This window comes from Triticum urartu, chromosome 2 (assembly GCF_003073215.2).
Source record: "Triticum urartu cultivar G1812 chromosome 2, Tu2.1, whole genome shotgun sequence".
Classification (NCBI taxonomy): domain Eukaryota; kingdom Viridiplantae; phylum Streptophyta; class Magnoliopsida; order Poales; family Poaceae; genus Triticum; species Triticum urartu.
In genome coordinates, this window is record NC_053023.1 from 544,204,949 (window position 1) to 544,225,259 (window position 20,311).

The following is a 20,311-nucleotide window of genomic DNA, read 5'->3' on the forward strand; positions in this document are numbered from 1 at the left end:
TCATCTTTTTTATGAACGGGATTTCGGACATCCCTTTTGAAGGAAGTTTTGTATGGGGTATTGTGTTTTGTTCCCGAACACATCCCACTAACTTTAAAATCTTTTGAACATGATCTTCAACATCATGCTGGTGTCAAACCAGTCCGGCAATATTACTCCACGGCTGCCGACCTGTGCTAGACACGTCGTCACTTTAGCCGAGCTCAACTTCTTCGGATTATCATCTCGGCAAGCCGAATAAGAGTCCGGCATCGCGAAGGATAAATCATCATCAACATCGCCGCCCCACATATTACACGGAGTGGGCATACCAGCATCGCCGCACGGTCGCTTCATCAAGCCGGCATCGACCACGTCACGACCTGCATCGACAGGGCCACTCTATTGCTTCTTCAAACTGGTGTCCATCACCCTGACCTACTTCGACTCATCGGCTGACGTCGAGGCTTCGACATATCGGCCGGACCGGGGGCTTCGCCATCTCTTCATCGACCTACTCCGGACACTTCGGCGTCACTAGCCGACCAGCTCTGTCACGTTAGCTGGGCCGAGGGCTTTGCCTCAGCGAGTCAACCTTTACCAGCATTGCCATGTCGCCGTTTTATCGCCCATCAGGCAATGGGTGCGCGGAGCGAGTCCCAATTTTGGGAATCACCTTCCTTCGGATTGCTACAACAAATAAATCAGGTGCTATTCATCCCAGTATTTTTTGCTTGTTTAGGTTCATTTTTCCCAAGGAATTGTTACTCTGGTTTGTCCATGATATGTACACAGGTCTATCAAATGGTGACCGCTTAACGAGGTCGCGTGGTGATTCGATCAGTTTCCGTACATAGTCCGGCGAACACCGCATCTGGAGTTTGGACCGACCTGTGAATTCAAGCTTTGACACGCCTTTACTACATCACGCCGACGCCCTGCATCGACATTAACTTCGGCGCCAGGCCATATTTCTTCTATTCCTCACTTTGCATAAATTATTTATTATGCAACATTTTTTTTAATTATCATTATTACTATTATCTCCGGTTTGCACCATTTTTTGTGCACAGGAAAATGATCCGGAGACTTCGGCGTCACTCTGTCGGTCTGCATTGACCGTGCTATGTCACCACTTCGGTGTGTCGAGCTCTCCGCTCCGCCACCTCGGGACCAGCTTGGGGGATGGAACCTTGCCCCGCATCAAGCTCGGGCCGCGTCATCAATACCGAACACATTAACCAGCTAAGTCGCTTTCATGCTCAAAGCTTTAATTTCTAACTTGTGTTCGGTTCGACCAAGCATTATACTTTCTTGGAAAAAAGTTGCTTGTAAAAAATTTCCTTGTCCAAACTTTGTTTGTGACGCATAAATTCAAATACTCAATTCATTTGGGGGCTTCCTTCATGAAGCTTTTCCACTTGCATATGATTATACTTGTACGGCTTCGTTCCTTGTTCATGTATTACGCCACAATATGCACCATATTGACTTAAGCGATTTGCAAGCTGGGTTGCCTCGCTCCTGTGTTTACCCCTACGTTCCCGATTGTTCGGCTAGGGAGTAAAGGGAGCACCTCTGCGATTGTCACGATCGGGTCACCCGAGCTGGACCTCAGACTGGGTGAAGCCGAAAGCTAGCGCTCTTATAGTTTTCAATGATGGTCGGCACACAACGGAACTCATGAGTACAAAAAATCTATTGCACAAGTCTCATAATAACAATAAGCACCGAAGAAAGGTATCGGTGGGGGTACTATTTTCTTCAAAGATGCTTCTTACACTTCACGGTAATATAGCATAAGTTCCCTGAGCGCGCTTTGTCTGTTACAGCCTTATGGCCTGATTGCCTGGTTATTGGAAACACCGTCAATATTCTCGACCGGTGGAGTACATAACACTTTTCGGTCCTTGACTGAAGAGGGAGAAGCTGACAGTCGGTTAAGACGCGTTTAAAGTTCGGTTGAACATAGATATGATATAAGTACTTCGGTACATGCAATCATTCTTCTACCCAAATCACTTGGGGGCTCTTAAGTTTATTTGAGCCGTTTTATAATAAGTGTTCTTCTTCTTAGTCATTGCAAAGTTTTATTATTATTATTTATCACTCCTTTTTTCGACACGAGTGTGCGGTCACTAGCCGGGGAGCCTAATTTCTCTCTCAAAGCCGCTAGAGTTTAGTTTGCTAAACTGGCCTGATGAGAAGTACTCCGCCCTCGGGATAGGAGGTTGAAGCCGTAGGCTGACCCGCTCAAAGTCTTGAGATAGGATGTATCATGTTAAAGCACGACAGAAGCACTTCTTTTTTCTAAGACCAACTTTCGGATTGGCACCGAACACTTGATATTGTTCGGACATCATGTTTTTACTGACGTTTCTTGGTTTTCCAAGCTTTTTGGCACTTTTAAACTATTTGTGCTTTTCCAGCATTAGTCTCGCAGTGCAACGCCGGACACCTTTAGGGATTCGGCAAAAACATTCTCAGATATTGCTATATATGCATCAGTTTCGAATTGTGTCTTCGGTCAATAGTTGGGTTGCCCGGCTCCTGCACTTGCTTCCTACGTTCTGTTTTGTTTGGTTAGGCGTGCAAAGGGAGAACCATTGCGATTGTGCTTCCAGCTCACATGGTTAAGCACCTCAGTGGAGAAAGCCGAAAACTGACTTTCACAATAAGCGTAAACTGGTCAGCGGTCCGATGACTATGTTAAATGATGGGCCATTCATAACATTGGCCGAAGTGTTTACGGCTTGACCCCGACTGTCGCCGAACTCTACCGGGGGCTATTAACTGGCCTCCCAAACTAAATCCTCAATATTTTGCTCTTACATTAGAGCTGAGGTTTAATGATCATGCTTAGCATGACAAACCAAAGAAAGGAACCGATAGCGAGACTATTTTCTTTGGAAGACATTTCTTCTGTTAAATAGTAATATAACTCTCTGCGTACCTTTGTTTATAAAACCGTCTGGCCAGATTGCCTTGTTTGTTGTAAATCTTTGCCCTCATAAAGGCTTTATAAAGTAGGACAAACACTCCTCGGCTACTGGCCGAGGAGGTGGAAGCCGATGGTCGGTCAACAAAGTTTTGTACAATGCGGATCCGAGCATTAATGATGTAAAGTACTTGGATACATAGAGTCATTACACATAATTTGTGATTTTACTATGGATATTGATCCTTAATTCGGCCACCCGTGCCCGCATTAGGCTCGGGGGCTACTGGGCTTCGGGCTTATTATTTACAAATATTAAAGGGGCACATTGATCCCCTAATCTGGTGTTACCACCCGACCAGTGTCTCGGGGGCTACTGCATTGCCAATGCAGAAAATTTTATGTGCAATATAGTTTCCGAGGAGATTTTGATCCTCAGGTTGGTCGGCCGCACCCAACCTGAGTCTCGAGGACTAAGCACGCCGCTTTTAGTGTCCCAAATTATTCTGCCGAGCTTGGACTTGATCCTCAGGCCGATTTTGCAAATCAACCTGAGTCTCAGCGGCTACTGGGATCAGCGGTCTTACGTCATCCTTCAGGTGCATCTCGGGTTTTAGACCGATACACACCTTAAGGGCTACTGGCTATATATCTCGGCAGAGAATAAATTGCACCAATAAAAAATATTCACAAAAATCGGCCCACATTCGGGGTGGTGCACCACCTCGGAAGCAGCCCGGCATAAAGCTCGGGCGCTAGTGGCTGGCTCCATAGAGGGCATTTCCGGCATTAAGCTCGGCTAAACTCCTTCAAACTTCTTTGAACCAAGGTGATTTACGACACCTCGGATACAGTCCGGCGTTGGAGCTCGGATATACAGTCCGGCGTTGGAGCTCGGATACATAGTCCGACGTTGGAGCTCGGATACATTCCGGCGTTAGAGCTGGGAAGCGGTCCGGCGTTGGTGCTCGGTTGCAAAAGATACCTCGAATACAGTCCGGCGTTGGAGCTCGGACGCAAGAGGACGCTGCCGCCCGGGAACAACTTCAAACTCGAGGTGTGGCATAAACATAACAAGGCATTGGTAAAGGCCGGAAACATAAAGGGGCTCCTCGGATACCCGACGTGTAAACTCGTCGAATGCATTTCGGCGATCCTCAAGATCGAAGATAAAGAAGATTTGTTGAACCAGTTTTCAAGACCGACGACCGAAGATGAAGAACAGCTCGAAAGAATCGAGGAGCGTCCCTAACTTGAAGACCGGTTCAGGGGGCTACTGACGGTGTCCTGGACTAGGGGGTACTCACCACGTCGTCTCCCGATCTATTAGATTGGGCCGAGGCCCCCCATGGCCGTATACTCATGGGCCAGTTTGGACAGCTGCCGCATACAAGGAAGATTCCACAAAGACTTGGCGATCAAGACAAGGACTTCTCCCCACCGGCGTATTCGGCTAGGACTCTTGTTAACACTAGGCCTCTAGTGCATTATATAAACCAGGGCCAGGCTAGTCGATACAACATACAGAACAACAATCATACCATAGGCTAGCTTCTAGGGTTTAGCCTCTCCGATCTCGTGGTAGATCTACTCTTGTATTACCATATCATCAATATTAATCAAGCAGGACGTAGGGTTTTACCTCCATCGAGAGGGCCCGAACCTGGGTAAAACTTCGTGTTCCTTGCCTCCTGTTACCATCCGGTCTAGACGCACAGTTCGGGACCCCCTACCCGAGATCTGCCGGTTTTGACACCGACACTTCCCGAAGGCCAAGGAGAAGGACCCCGAGCCCACATGAAGAAAGAAGGAACCCAACAGGAGCTGGACATGAAGTCCCAGGTGACCCCGTGCGCACGGGCCCCCGAGACCCCGTGTCCACGGGCTACACAGGGAGCTGGCACTGGAGCACCCCGTGCGCACGGGCTTGTACCGTGCCCACGGACCCCTGTGCGCACGGGCCCAACTTACCCCGTGCGCACGGACCCATCAGAATGGACGGCTGCTGGGCCTCCTCTTCGTCCCCTCCATTCACCTACCTACATATTCCGTACCTAGACCATTTGTTAGAGATAGCAAAGTATATGAGATGATTATGTGAGCTTTGCTCCTTGTACCCACTCCTCTAGAAGATCAAGACCTCCTCGGAGAAGATCCCTAGTGGATATCAAGCCCCCATCTTGGAAAGGATCCCCATCATAGGATCATCAAGACCTCTCTCCTCATAAGATTGGGATGAACTAGTACCTTGTATTTTTCCTTTATTGTTCTTGAATCTTTGTGAACCCTTGTATGTTCTTGGATCTAGCATTTGTGTGATTGGATCTAGTCAATTGAGTGTTTTCTCTCTCTTCTATTCTTCTTGTTCTTGGGGATTTCCCCTCTAATTCGTGAAAGATCTCTACTTAGGGTTCCACCCTACAACGCAAATCATGGGTATATGGAGATCTCCACTTATGTCGGACGCCACACAAAAAAGTCAGCCGCGTGAAATAGTTTAACGGCCAGTTCATTCTGTGATTTGATTTCGTTCCGAGGTCAAAATTATCAAATTTGCCTGTTTTCGTTTCATTTCTACCAAATGAAACCAAAACCTGCCGGCGGCAAACGAGCTGTTTCCGGAAACGGCTTCGGACTGCAACCAACGCTGCAATCGCACGCGTTTCTTTTACTGGAATCCGAGTTCGACTATAATGTCCTCTCCCTCTCTCATATAAATCACCACGCAGATAAAAGCAAGAGCTCTCTGCATCTTCGTTCAAGTCGATTGATTTAGTTCTGCCCTATCAGCAGCCCACAAACTAGACTATGGCCTCGCCGATCTTCCTGGTTGGCCCGACGCCGGCGGACCACGAGAGCACGGCGCAGCTCGAGAAGCACCTGCGTGAAGCTGGCCTGTACGAGAGCGCCGAGGAGACGGCTGCCCGCGAGGATGTGTTGCGCGACCTCCAGGGCATCGTCGACCGCTGGGTGAAGCGGCTCACGACTCAGCGAGAGTACCCCGACGGCATGGCCGAGCATGCGACCGCCCTGCTGCTCCCCTTCGGCTCGTACCGCCTCGGCGTCCATGGCCGCGGCGCTGACATCGATGCCCTCGTCGTCGGGCCCGCCTACGTTGACCGCCACCACGACTTCTTCGACGTGCTGGGCGGCGTGCTGGCCGAGACCGAGGCGGTGACGGAGCTACAGTTGGTTCCCGGCGCGTACGTGCCGGTCATCAAGATGAGGTTCCGCGGCGTGCAGGTGGACCTCCTCTACGCCAGCGTCTGCCTCCCGGCGGTGCCCATGGACCTGGACCTGCGCGGCCGCTCCGTGCTCTGCGGCCTGGACATGGCCACTGTCCGCAGCCTCAACGGCGTCCGCGTCGCCGACGAGATCCTGCGGCTGGTCCCGGACGCCGGCGCCTTCCGCACGACGCTGCGCTGCGTGAAGCACTGGGCCAAGGCGAGGGGCATCTACTCCAACGCCATGGGCTTCGTCGGCGGCGTGGGGTGGGCCATCCTCGTGGCGCGCGTGTGCCAGCTCTACCCCAACGCCGCGCCCAGCATGCTCGTGCCGCGCTTCTTCCGGGTCTTCTCGCAGTGGAAGTGGCCCAACCCGGTGATGCTGCGGGAGATCGAGCACGACGACGACGGCGGCGAGATGCCGCTTGGGCTCCCCGTGTGGGACCCGCGGAGGAACCCCCGGGACGGGAGCCACCTCATGCCCGTCATCACGCCGGCATACCCGTGCATGAACTCGTGCTACAACGTCTCCCGCGCCACCCTGCGAACCATGACAGCGGAGTTCGAGGCGGCGCACAAGGTTTGCCAGGAGATGGCCGTGGCCGGCGGGTGGGACGCGCTGTTCAGGCCGTTCAACTTCTTCAAGGCGTACAAGAGCTACCTGCAGGTGGACGTGAAGGTGGCCGGCGGGGAGGAGGATCTCCGGGAGTGGAAGGGGTGGGTGGAGTCGCGGCTGAGGCAGCTGGTGGTCAGGGTCGAGATGGCCACGGCCGGCATGCTGCTCTGCCATCCGCACCCGCACGCCTACGCCGCCAAGCCCCATGATGATGATCGGCGGCGCCTGTCCTCCTTCTTCGTGGGACTGTCCAAGCCGGCACCGTCGCCACAGCAACAGCAGCAGCCGCCGCAGTTCGACCTTCGCTTGACGACGCAGGAGTTCAAGGACGAGGTGTACACGTACGCGTTCTGGAGGCCTGGCATGGAACTGGACGTCTCGCACGCCCGAAGGAAGGACCTGCCGCCCTATGTGCTGGAGCAGATTCTCTCCACTGATCGTCTCAAGAGGAAGCGCTCCGACGATGATTCCGGCAACTCCGAGTTGAGCCCGGTCAAGAGGGCGGCGCCGGCAGGCAGAATCGGGTCTTCACCAGAGAGCGAGACTTGAACGAGAAATGACAAGGCGACGCCCACTTGAACAAGGGAAAACAAGCTACAAACTCTTGTTGATGAATACATACAACTTGTTAGGAGTTGAAGACCCTATCTATTCTGTGTAACAGCCAGATGCTGCATGATGTAACTGAGATCCGAACAATTGTTTTTCAACGTGTAATGCAATTCTCTTAAAATATGAAGAGCAACCGATACCTGTAACCAGGATATGAAGAGTAATAAGCTGTTAAAAAGTCATGTGATGTAAGCCCATGTTGAAATGCTTTTTCTCCTCTCTCACCATTTTTGAAGGAGCTGTGTTAATTTTGGTGGTTCAGAACCGATATTTGAACAAATTTAATGCGAATGCTTCCATTCCTCACCACTTACCATGCTCCTGTCCTTTTCAGACAGAGCTAACGAATTAAATCAGAGAAGAAATGTATGAATCTACATATACATATGACACTGACTTTCACCAATTCACGAACTCTACTTCTCAAAAGCTTATACTACCTATACATCTATTTGAGCGACAAGTAATTTCAAACGGACGAAGTAATTGTCAAGACTTTCATAATATCACTCCCAAGTAATCTTAGCTCTAAAAGGCATTAAGAGAGTGGCATCCTCCTCAAAACCTTACTAGCAACAATGATTGTCTTTAGATGGGAGGGAAACAAGTATGACAGGATACCTTAACCCAATCCTCTATAACACTAAGCTCCCTAATTTTAAAAAGTTCACATTCAATTGAGGTCTCCCATTAGAATTGGATAACCCGATTTTGACTGGGTCAACAATTTCTCAAAGCTATCTCATTCAATTCTTTAATACTATACACTATGCTTCCTAATCTTTAAGGCCTCACAATTAATTGAGGTCTTCAATTTAAATTTGGATCATCCAATTTGACTTGGTCACCAAATTTTAGGAGCTCTCCTATTCAATTCAATTCACTATGTTCCTTAATTTTTGAACTCTTTCGTTCAATTGACCTACTCAATTTCAATTTAGTTTATGATTTTGATCAGGCCAACGATTTTTCAAATCAATTTGCACCAACCGACTTATAAAAACGTATCAAGCCCACGCACCCTCTCACCACTTACAAAAAGGAAGCGTCACAATGTGATATTGTAGCACCAATGTAGTACATGCAGCCACCGACGTAATAATTTCCCCACACAAGTATAGGCTGGTTAACGGATAACACATAATCACACGACGAAAGGCCTTCCAAATCAATGCATTATAAATAAAAATAAAACACACTCCACCATCTCCCTCACCCACCAAACTAAATATTCCATCAGTTCCAAAATATAAGGGGTATTAGTTTTGACCAAGTTTGGGGCAGAAAATTTTGACATCCACAATATTACACAGAAAATTATGGAAATTCATTTCATGATGACTTTAATCATATCAATTTGATATTATGAATTTTGATACATTTCTATAAAAAATTGATCAAACTTAAAGGGTTTGTTTCAAAAAATTAATACACCTTATATTTTGAAACAAAGTGAGTAATTTTTTTTTAAGAAACAAGAACATGAACGGCGCAGCACAGCGCGCTCAACCCTTCTAGTATAAATTAAACAACAAATATGGCCATAAATCACAAGTACCCAATGATGACTCCTTCATACTTGTCGTTAATCAGAGATGCCATGACACTTTAACCCAACAAATACAAATCACAGCTGATCTCGTGGTAGCATTTCAATGTTTTTATGTATTTAAGGGAAGTTTTTTACATATCAATGTAGCTATGACTAACACAAACTTTGGACCAGCCTGTGTTCTTCGGCCATGACACAGCCATTAACTAATCGCCTCGCAGATAAAAGCCATAAATTCATACATGAAACCAAGTTATTTGAATTTAGTTAAAGCCAAGTTACCTCAATATAGTCTCACAAATGTATGTTGCTCGAACTCAGGAACAATGTTAATAAATCATGTGTTCGTAGTTTCACACAAAGTTCAGAAAAAGGAAAAACAAACAAAGGATCTACCAATATTTCATTACCAAAATAATTCGATGGTGAAGTCTTTGCTAGCAGTTCACAGCAGAAACTAAGCTACACACCCCCTCCCTGTGCATCTCATCTAACAGAGAAACACACAACCCACAAGGCATCCTGCATTGTGTGCAAGCCAATCATAAATGCATTAATCTAACTTTACAAATTCACCACCACTCTTCTACATGCCAGCATTAGGATTTTCCACACCTGAAGCTTCTAAAAACTGAAAAGAACGGTAAAGTTGGAGCCTTGTGGAGCGTGCGCCTTCTCGAGAATACTTGATATGCAAAAAGTCCATCAATATTTCTGGGCTGGAGAAGCCTAGTAACATGCGGCCCAACTCCTCAGCCTTCCTTTTAGGAATTGAGTAATGGAAAGCTATTGTCATCTTTTTTAGCACTGCTGCCCAATTGAATAACAATTTCACAAGAGCAACTTCATGTTCAGTTCCTCCAAACCCATTGATTTCTATTTCTTGGAGGCAATTTGTCAAGGACCTCGGTGCCCAAGACAGCAGGACCCGCGCCAGGATCAGGACTCCTTGTCCCGATCATGCCTCGCCAGCTGTGGCCGTCGGCTGCTGCCCCTGGGCGCGCGACCCGCGCCTGTACGCAGCGCCCCACATGACACAATTTAATATGAGTTCCTCGCTTTTCCAGTTTAGGGGTTGATCACAAATGCAACCTGATGGGCATGTAACTTGTGCCTGAAATGAGGGGCATGTTAGCTTAGTAAGATTAACTGACATGATTTGATAATAAACATAGAAAGAGATGAAACCAGAAAGTACCAGGCTGAATTCTCTGAGATATGACATGTCAACAAAAAGAACTTAAAATGATACCTGGAAATTAGTTTGAAGCTGATCTACTACAGAAAATAGGATTGTTCTATACAAAGAGAGAGTGGTTTGTATGGACATTATCAAAATCTACATAAATCCTCAGGTATTGCGCTAGTGATAACCCAAATTTCAGATGATCTTAAATTGACCTTAAGGCTTCCTTTTTATGGAACCTTTTTTAAAAAGCACATGCCCCAAGCAATCATTATCTCCTAAATCATAACCACGCTAGGAAGGTTGATCCTGTCATGAAATTACTCAGTCAACTTCCCATCAAATGTACTATATTTCAACAGGAACATACTTTGGAGCAGGGTATCAGTATCAAACCAACACTTCAGAACAGGGCAACTAGCAGCTCCAACACATAGTTGTACCAAGAAATGCTATGTGGTTTCTCTGGCAATTCAAGTACTACTTTCGTTGTCTGGGTTTATAAGTCCCCCCTTGAATTTTGATCCTAACTTTGACCTGAAGTTTTACTGATAAGTTATAAATTATATGCAACAAAAAGTATATCATTACAAAACTTTTTTCGAGTATGAACCCAATGATATATATTTTTTGTGGTATATAGCAACAAAAAATATATCATTACAAAACTTCTTTCGAGTATGAATCCAATGATATATATTTTTTGTGGTACATGTAAGTCGTATTTCTGGTCAAATTTAGGCTCAAAATCCGAGGGAAACTAAAAAACCCGGAAGGATGAAGTAGATAAATAGATTGCTAATAATGTTACCTTCAGATTGCTAGGTTTTCCGAGAAAGACAAGAGCCAACTTTCTTACACCAGTACACATCCTGAGAATATGGAATAAGCTTGCTCCAAATGAATGTCCTTTTGTCATTACATCCAGGGTCAAGAGTGTAATGTTAGGGAGCCTTGTCATGTCCTCCATCAGGTATTGATGGTGACCTTTGTTCTGTAGGTTTGTAGGAAGTCACAATAGAAAATAACTGTTAGAAAAGGACACGCATATCATTTTCTACGAAGTGAATAACACACAGGTAATGGTCTCCTCTCCACTCTTGGGAGTTCATGTCCCATTGAATAACTAAATGTACAAGTGCAGTGGTGCTAGTATAATTATAATGCTAAATACTTAAAAGGCAGAAAAACTGCATCATCCAAGAGATGCTCCCAGCCTCAGATATGTTGCATCGAATTGAGGAAAGCAAAACAAGTGAAAATTCGGAATGGCTATTCTCAGATATCCCAAATGAGATACCCCTCCATTCAGACGCCATGCCTGCATCGCTATATATTGACTTGCTAGCACATAACCCACACAAAAATGAACTCACCAGCAGATAGATGAGCGAGAGCTTTAAATGGTGCATGACCTCAAATTGCTGCAAGAGTCTCAAGCAATAGCGATTGGGTGTGTAGTCATCCAAATAATGTCCAAACACAAAAAAGTGACCAGTATCCAGACGTTGGAGATGTGCCATCTCGCCAAGCTGGACAGAGCTTGGATCATAAGCATCCGTCCAGTGGAGTGATTCCAGTTGAGGGGCTGAGATGTTTGCAACCGGTTGACTCACCACAGTGACATAATTCTGAAAGCAAGAACTCACATGTAACTCTTTAAGTACCTTTGCTTCTACAATGAGCTGCTGCAAGCCATACAAGTTATTCAGCTCCATTTGCAGGAGAGACTCGGAGTGGATGGTGAAGTTACCCAGACCCCAGGCATCACGTATCTTGAGTTCTCGTAAGGATGGGCACCGCGGTGAGGAGAGAGCTTCACCAAGCCCGCACGGGCCATGCAGATGGACACGAAACAGCCAGAGAGAGACGAGGCGGGTGAATACGCTGGAATGCGGCACGGCAAGGCCAGGAAATCCTAGGTCGAACACGATAGAGGTGGTGCTCTCGAAGCGTGGCAGCTCAAAGACGCATCTTTCCCTGGCCTGGTTCTGCGGTACAGCGTTGTAAAGCAGTATACAGCCGGAGAGGCGGCGCGCGGCTATGGGGAGCCAGGCCGCCACGGAGTCGGCAGAGATGTCGTCGACGAAGGCGCCTAGGCCCTGGAGCACCGGCGCTTGATGGGCGGCGAGAGCGGGCAGTATGCGGTGGTGGTCGGCGTCGCCGGTGAAGTCGAGATCCGGGAGGAGGGCCCAGAGGTGGCGCCAGCGGCGGGACAGGACGCTGGTCCGAGCGGCGTAGGCCGTGCGGCAGAGCTTGAGGAGGATGCCGATAAGAACGACGTCGGGTAGCGCACTGAGGCGGTCCTCGCTTGCGCCGTCGGCGGCCGGGAGCTTCGCTCGCTTGGAGCCGATCTCCCTATCGCGGTGCCCCATGGAGGAGGGTTCGAGCAAGCGATTTGGAGTACTGAAAGGGGGCGGGGTCGGAGCTGCGGACGCCGGTGGCGGGGGCTGGGAAAGTGTGGGAATGGATCGGATCGAATGCGCCGTCGCCATGAGGGGGAAGGGTTTGGGGTCGGGATCCCCTAGAGAGTGAAAACAAGTCTCTTTCTCAGTCAAACCCCCATCAGAACCCGGGATTGCTTTTCAATTGGCGGGTGCTATGCGCCGTCGCGCCGGCCCAAATTTGGGCCGGCCAGCTCGCAACCATCCGATCAGGTGGATCATAACCGTCGCATGCCTTCGTCTTCCTCACACACTTGTACGAAAGAATTTCCCTTACATCTGGCTCTCCTTCATCTTGCCTGCCGCACCCTCTCCGATGCCCGTCCCTCACCGGCCGTCCTCATCACCGGTCCCGCCCCCGTCGACTGTCCTCGTCGCCGTTCGCCACCCTCGCTGGCTGCCCTCGGCACTAGCTCCACCATGCAACAACTGCATGTGCGGTTGCAGCTCTTGGCATGACGGTTGTAGCTTCGATGGAGACGGCCGTAGCTCGCCGATGCGCTCACCGTCGTTCATGTCGGTGGTGTGCGGTCACCACGCTCGCCATCCTCTGTTTGTAGCAAAAAAGAAGTCGATTGTAGCAAACAATGGAGTCGGTTGCAGCTTTTCGTCGTCGTCCATGGCTTCTGTCGTCTATGGTCGGAATTTTTTTCGCCGCCGGATGAAGCAGTTCTCGTAGCCGGTTGCAGCTTTCGGGTTTGCGTAGTGCCTCACCTCCCAAATCAATCTTCTGGTTGAATCTTTTTTCCAGTTGAACGGTTGTCCGGTCGAAGCTTTTTTAAGCTATGGTTGAAGTTTTCATATGAATGATTGTAGCTTTTCAATTGCAGAATGTCTTGGTACGAGCTTTATATACCTACGGTTGAAGCTTTCGAATCAAACGATAGAAGCTTTCATATGAACGGTTCTAGTGCGCCATTGACGTGCACCAGCATTTCACGCGGCCATTTGCAGCTCCCCCACCTCGTTGTCTTCTCCGCTCCCGCCATGGCTCGCCATAGCAGCAAAACGGGCTCGTCATGCTGGTGCGCGGTGCGCGGCCTCGGAGATGGAGGAAAAGGATTGGTTGCAACAACACTTGGCGTCCACGTCGTGTGTAGGGGAGAAGATGATGAAAAAACGATTAGAAAGAGGAGTGCTCCCGTGGCCTGCGCGATGCACGATCGAGAGCGATCGCAATGCGCGCGTGACGGTGTCCTGGGTTAGGGGGTACTTACCATGTCATCTATCGACCAGGTCGGTCGGGCCGAGGACCCCCATGGCGGTTCACTAATAGACTTCTTCGGGCAAGCCATGACATATACGAGGAAGATTCCACAAGACTTGGTGATCAAGACAAGGATTCCTCTCCGCCGACATAGCCGACTAGGACTCTTGTTATCCTAGGCCTCCGATACATTATATAAGCCGAGGCCAAGCTAGTCGATAGATATATGATAGATCATTAGAATCATACACAACATACGATCTCGAGGTAGATCAACTTTGTACTCGATACATCATTATCAATATAAACAAGAGCAGGACGTAGGGTTTTACCTCTTTGAGAGGGCCCGAACCAGGGTAAACACAATTTCTTGTTACCCATCGATCCAAGATCCACGGCTCGGGACCCCCTACCTTGAGGTCTATCGGTTTTGACACCGACAATGGTGCTTTCATTGAGATTTCCGTCGTAAGGTCAACAAAAGGATCAATGGCTCGCCTGTAAATCAATTGCGACGTCGATATCTCCATCGCAGGCTCGACTGGTCACCTCGGCTGGACCAAGGACTGTGCTCTGCGTCAGATTGTCATGATCGAACGAGGGCCTTCATCAACATCAACTTCGATCTCTATCAAGATCATGGAGGAATCGTCCATGGAGCTCGGGAACTCAGTGTCAACATTATCACCGGGCGATCATGCTATTTTTATGTACAGTGGATTTGTATTCACCGTCGCCGCCTCCTCGAGCTTCTCTTTGACAATTGCTTTGGTGGAATTCTGCAGAATTGAGTCTAGAACAACCCTGTAAAATTTCATCGCGTTCCGATGGAGGAATCTCCAGGAAACTCCAATCTATCGGAGCCCTGTCAAATCTGGACGAGTTTAGGGCGACGAGTCCAGCGTCCAGCTCGGACATCTTTTGGAAGATCCAACTGTTCATCCACTGCAAAATTCCTATATCTACCACCCCTCAAAATTTCAGCTCGATCTGACCGTTCAAACTCCGGAAAACTTCCGATGAGTGGATCAATTTCCGGATTTGTTTTCTACGCGAATACGAATCCGACCCGAGTTCATCTTTCTTTGTGAACGGGATTCCGGACATCCTTTTTTAAGGAAATTTTATCTAGGGTATTGTGTTTTGCTCTCAAACACGTGCCTAGTAATTTTAAAGCCTTTCTCGAGGTAATCTTCACCATCGCGTCGGCGTCATACCAGACCAACAACGTTGCTCCACGACTGCCGACCTGCGCTAGACAGGTCGTCGCTTCATCGAGCCGAGGTCAACCTCATCGGATCATCACCTCAGTGAGCCGACCAAGAGTTCGGCATTGCGAAGGCTAAATCATCACCAACATCGGCGCCCCATGGATTCCGCGGGTCGGGCGTGCCGACATCGCCATGCAGTCACTTCATCAAGCCGGCATTGACCGCGTCACGAGTTATGCCCTGCGTTGGCATGGCCTCGTTGTTGCTTCTTCAAGCCGCTGTCTAACACGACGACCTACTTCAACACCTCAGTTGGTATAGCGGCTGCGAGGCCACCTTACCGACCTGCTCCGTCACCTCGGCTGGACTAGGGGCTTCGTCATCTCTTCATCAACCTACTCTAGGGACTTCGGCGCCACCAGCCGACCAGCTTCATCACGTTAGCTGGACCGGGGGCTTCGCCTCGCCGCATCGACCGTGCTGCGTCGTTACTTCGTCAAGCCGAGCTCCTCGGTCGGTCACCTTGGGCTTGGGGCTGGGACCTCGGCCAGGCCGAGGACTACGTCTTCGTCCCGCCACAAACCCAAACCTCGTCATCGACACCGAGCACATTAACCAGCTAAGTCCTTTCATGCTCAAATTTCCTCCAATCTTTTAAAAAAATCGGTTCGACCAAGTATTATATTTGTATTAAACAAAAAGTTATTTGTTAAAAAATTAGTTTGTCAAAAACATTGTTTGTAAAACACTTATTTTACCCAAGTTAACTATGGGCTCTTAAAATTATATGAGTCGTTTTATAATAAATGTTCTTCTTAGTCATTGCAAAGTCTTTTTGTACTACTCCTTTCTCGACTCGAGTGTGTAGTCAATAGCTAGATAGCATGGTTTCTCTCTAAAGCCACTCGATTTTAGTTCGCTAAACTGGTCTGAGAAGCACTCCACCTTCAGGATAGGAAGTTGAAGTCGAAGGCTAACCCTCTTGAAGTCTTGAGATCATATGTGTCATGTTAAAGCACGACAGAAGAACAAACTAATTTTAAGACCAATTTTCGGATTGGCACCAAAAAACTTGATTTAGTTCGGACGTAAAGTTTTACTAAAGTTTTTTGGTTTTCCGATCTTATGACACCTTTAACCTATTTTATGTTTTCCTTTCAGGAGGCAGGATCAAGGTGTTCCGCGTGATGGTATTGCTCGGGAAATCTTTTCCGAACCGAAGTTCGGCATCCTTCCAGCCAAGCTGAACCTCGGTGTTGTCCAAACGCACACAACAGTTGAACAAGTTCCCGAGGAGATACGATCCTAGGGTCGGCCATGTGCCCAACCCAAGTCTCACGGGCTATTGATATATTCAACGTAGTAAAACTCAAAGTGCAAAATAGTTTCCAAGGAGATTACGATCCTCAGGTTGGTCGGCCGCACCCAACCTGAGTCTCAGGGACTATGCACACCGTGTTTTTGTTCCTAAAGTATGCTGCCAAGCAAGGAATAGATCCTCAGTCTGATTTCGCAAATTGGCCTGAGTCTCAGGGGCTACTGGGATCAGTGGTTTTATTTTAAGGTGCATCTCGGGTTTTAGGCCGACACACACCTTGAGGGTTACTGGCTATATATCATACAGCAAATAAATTGCACCAATCGGAACTAAACTCCACAAAAAAACAGCCCAAGACCGAGGTGGTGCACCACCTCGGAAGCAGTCCGGCATAAAGCTCGGATGCACGTAGCTAGTTCCATAGAGGGCATTTCCGGCATTAAGCTCGGCTGAACTGCTTCAAAGTTTTTCAAAAATGAGGTAATTTATGACACCTCTGATGCAGATCGACGTTGGAGCTCGGCTGCAAATAGACATCTCGGATGCAGATCGACGTTGGAGCTCGGCTGGAAAAAGACACCTCAGATGCAGTCCGACGTTGGAGCTCGGACGAAAGAGGACACCACCGCACGGGAAACACTTCAAACCCAAGGTGTGGCGTAAAAAATAATAAGGCATTGATAAAGGCCGGAGACTTAAAGGGCTACTCGGATGCCCGACGTGTGAACACTTCAGATTTAGCTCGGCAATCCTCAAGATCGAAGATGGGAAGATTTGTTGAACCAATTTTCAAGTCCGATGACTGAAGATGAAGAACAGTTCTGAAGAATCGAGGAGCATCCCCAACTTGAAGAGCGGTTCAGGGGGCTACTGACGGTGTCCTGGACTAGGGGGTACTTACCACGTCGTCTACTGACCAGGTGGGTCGGGCCGAGGACCCCCATGGCGGTTCACTAATGGGCTTCTTCGAGCAGCCCATGACATATACGAGGAAAATTCCACAAGACTTGGTGATCAAGACAAGGATTCCTCTCCATCGACATAGCCGACTAGGACTCTTGTTATCCTAGGCCTCCGGGACATTATATAAGCCGAGGCCAGGCTAGTCGATAGATATATGCTAGATCATTAGAATCATACACAACATACGATCTCGAGGTAGATCAACTATGTACTCGACACATCATCGTCAATATAAACAAGAGCATGACGTAGGGTTTTACCTCATCGAGAGGGCCCGAACCTGGGTAAACACTGTCTCCTTTGTCTCTTGTTGCCCATCGATCCAATATCCACAGCTCGAGACCCCCTACCCCGAGGTCTGCCGGTTTTGACACCGACAGCGCGCGCGTCCAGCATAACAGTTTGGACGGTGCACCGGATGCAAATGTTTCCCTTTTCCATTTTCGACCACGAGTGCCAGGTTTTTAACACAATATTGTAAAAGGCCATTATATATCTCTCAGTCAGAGAACCATCAGAACCATGGGAGATCAGGCCACCCGCGAGCCATAAAAAACTCGGCTTCGTCGACTTCCAAACTCGCTCTTCCTCTCGTTCATCGGCTGATCTACACCATGGAGGTGAGTCATTTATCCTTTGCCCCTTTTTAGGGAATCATCTTTCGAAAAATGTTAAAAGTACCTTGTGAGTCCACACAAATTGTTCCCCGCAACAACAACAAAATAGTCCATGGAAGATGTAATGCTGCTTAATAATAAATAAAGCTAGCCATGATGGTCTTTCCTCAAAAAAATAGTCCATGGAAATTGTGTCTTCCAAATATCATGTTTAGTTACTGAAACACCATCCACCTGTTGTCCATAAAGGTTTTTTTTTGAGAGAAAATGACACCATATCCATTGGACATGTTGTTGCCCAGATCATGGATACCCACAAGGTTGAGATAGTCCAATTAGAAATTTTAACAGATGCGCATTACTCCCGCCATGACGATGATGATCTGGTCCACTATGGGAGAAAGTTTATGTTGTTATTTGAAACTTGCCTGACAGCATTTGGCGGTCTCAGGCGCCTCAAGCTGTAGGATTTGAGATTTAGTAAACTAGCCATAATATCCTCCTCAATTGCAAGCAACTAAAACATCTACACGTGTTCAATTGTGATTCAGGGGTTTGGACCTCATTGCAAGTTGAACCACTGCAGTTGAGTGAGCTTCAAATCGTTAATTGTTCATTTAGAAGAGTCAGGCTCATCTCACTCCCAAAACTCACACAGATAGCCTTTCATGGTTGGATTGCTTTCCAAGATCCACTGTGAGTTGGTTATATCCCATTGCTCAAGTCTGTAGATCTCAAAAATGTTTGTCTTAGTAGCCACAAAATGGTCCAAGTTAAGTGAGTTTCTTGGTGGCACCTCTGTTCATAACCTGAGGTTAGGATTTGAGAGTGAAAAGGTAAATCAACATAAATGTTTTGCTAGTTATGGGTTCACTTCTTTTCTACCTATCTCATCACATGATTATTTGATGCATATTTGGGTGCAATGAGAACATCTGACGAGAAGGTTGGCATCTGTGTTCTACCAACTAACATTTGTGCATGTGGCTGAAATTCTAGAAGGGTATGACCTCTCCTAGTCATTGATCATTATTGAACCTGCGCCCAACTTGAAGGAGCTATATTTGATGGTATGTTCTTAGCTTTATGCGTCGAATACAAATAGCTGCAAAATTAATAAATTGTTTCCATTTACAGGTGTCGGCCTATGGTATGCAGGTGTGGGATCATTTGTGTACAATGGAAATAGATAGTGAGAAGAGGAGGGCACTCTGTATAGTATAAGGAAGGGTGTAAGGTGGGAATCATGTGCATCTCATTTCCAACATCGTAGTCTAGAAACACTAGTAATCTTTGGTTTTGATTCTAAAGAATACATGTTGAGGTACGTTAGGTGTGTCATGGAAGCGGTGGTGAATCTTGAGAATGTTTAGCTATACAATAGGTTGGTGTGTAAGATGTGTCGTGACAACGCTCCACTGTCTAGATTTCCCTTTACTGAGACTAATAAGCTTTTGGTGGAGAAGATAATTACCAGTGGAATTGACTCAACTGCCACAGTTCACTTCCTGGCCGGCGAGACAATATGGGCTTCTCATGTTGCAAAGAAGAACTTCCCATAATGTCTTCGGTTCAAATTTGTGTTGTAACTTGTAATGCCCTTTGTGCCAAAGTTGATAACATAATCCTGGTAGCATCTTTTATCAGTAAGTTGATGCCCTGCAAGTGCACATGGTTTATTGTAGCTTTTTCGAAGTAAGAGTATCAATCCTAGGGAGCGCAATAATCAACCTTTTGTCTCTTGTAGGGTTTAAATAACAGTGCCTGCAAGTTAATGAAATCCAAAATCAATAGTAATATGGACACAAGCGGTGTAGCGAACGGTGAAGTAAACTGTGGAAATAAAACAAAGCAACACGGGACATGGGTGAAAGTTGTTGAAATCGATAGGACTAAGGCCTTCCCAATGAGTCAGGATTCCCCACTAGTGTGCATCTATTAACCGATGCCTAAGCATAATTCTACTTAGGATTCCTAAGTCACTTTGTATGTTTTCATTTGTGGGTGGAGCCTGTCGACGTTCTGGGAATGGGGGTCCCCAGACTTGCCTGCCTGCGGCCTGCAGCGTGGCTCAAAGGGGGGCCCAGCGCGGCCCATCTTCACCAACACAAACCCAAGACCCTCGCGAGGGGCCAAGCCTCGCGGGGCGGACGACGTGGAGCTTCCTCAGGCGCGGCCTCGTCAGGCTGGCTCACGAGGAGGCGGAGAGATCAAGGCGGGGTACCTCATGAGGTGCCCGTGATGCAAGCCATGACGACCGGGGGCGCCAGGCGGGTGCCAGCCCGCGCAGTGTCCTCCCTTCCTCTTTGGTGCAAAGGGGGCAAGCGCAGCCGCGGAGTACCGAGGCATCTGGCAAAGGTTGCCATTTCGGTGCAACGAGACCAAGACCAGGAGGACTGCGAGACGGAGGTCACCGTGGAGCCCAAGACGGCGTCATCACCAGA

The 20,311-nt window shown here is 47.9% G+C and overlaps 2 protein-coding genes and 1 pseudogene across 5 annotated transcripts; 2 read left to right on the forward strand and 1 right to left on the reverse strand.

Annotated features, from left to right (window-relative positions):
* Positions 1 to 5,725: 5,725 nt before the first annotated feature.
* Positions 5,726 to 7,306, forward strand: LOC125533605 (nuclear poly(A) polymerase 4-like). Its single transcript, XM_048696989.1, has one exon. The coding sequence runs from the start codon at positions 5,726 to 5,728 to the stop codon at positions 7,304 to 7,306; it is 1,581 nt and encodes a 526-aa protein (XP_048552946.1).
* A 1,989-nt stretch (positions 7,307 to 9,295) lies between these two features.
* Positions 9,296 to 12,674, reverse strand: LOC125538658 (putative F-box/FBD/LRR-repeat protein At4g03220). Of its 4 annotated transcripts, none has more exons than XM_048701927.1 (4): positions 11,775 to 12,673; positions 10,919 to 11,101; positions 9,963 to 10,035; positions 9,296 to 9,815 (listed from the first exon to the last, which is right to left on the reverse strand). In XM_048701927.1, exons 1-4 carry the CDS (start codon positions 12,600 to 12,602, stop codon positions 9,508 to 9,510), a joined length of 1,392 nt encoding a protein of 463 aa, XP_048557884.1. In that variant the 5' UTR covers positions 12,603 to 12,673; the 3' UTR covers positions 9,296 to 9,507. The 4 variants fall into 4 exon arrangements, 3 of the variants coding, with proteins under 3 accessions (XP_048557884.1, XP_048557882.1, XP_048557883.1); XM_048701925.1 differs by having other exon boundaries at positions 11,484 to 12,673; XR_007296486.1 differs by lacking the exon at positions 9,296 to 9,815 and adding an exon at positions 10,478 to 10,644 and having other exon boundaries at positions 9,959 to 10,035; positions 11,484 to 12,674.
* A 5,190-nt stretch (positions 12,675 to 17,864) lies between these two features.
* LOC125537250 lies at positions 17,865 to 19,429 on the forward strand (annotated as a pseudogene).
* Positions 19,430 to 20,311: the final 882 nt, after the last annotated feature.

Coding starts and splice junctions, on each gene's coding strand:
- LOC125533605 (XM_048696989.1), top strand. CDS start 5,726: ATGGCCTCGCCGATCTTCCTGGTTGGCCCGACGCCGGCGGACCACGAG.
- LOC125538658 (XM_048701925.1), bottom strand. CDS start 12,602: ATGGCGACGGCGCATTCGATCCGATCCATTCCCACACTTTCCCAGCCC. Junction 10,036..10,918: donor GAAAACCTAGCAATCTGAAG/GTAACATTATTA, acceptor CCCTCATTTCAG/GCACAAGTTACATGCCCATC. Junction 9,816..9,962: donor AAGCGAGGAACTCATATTAA/ATTGTGTCATGT, acceptor GGTCCTTGACAA/ATTGCCTCCAAGAAATAGAA.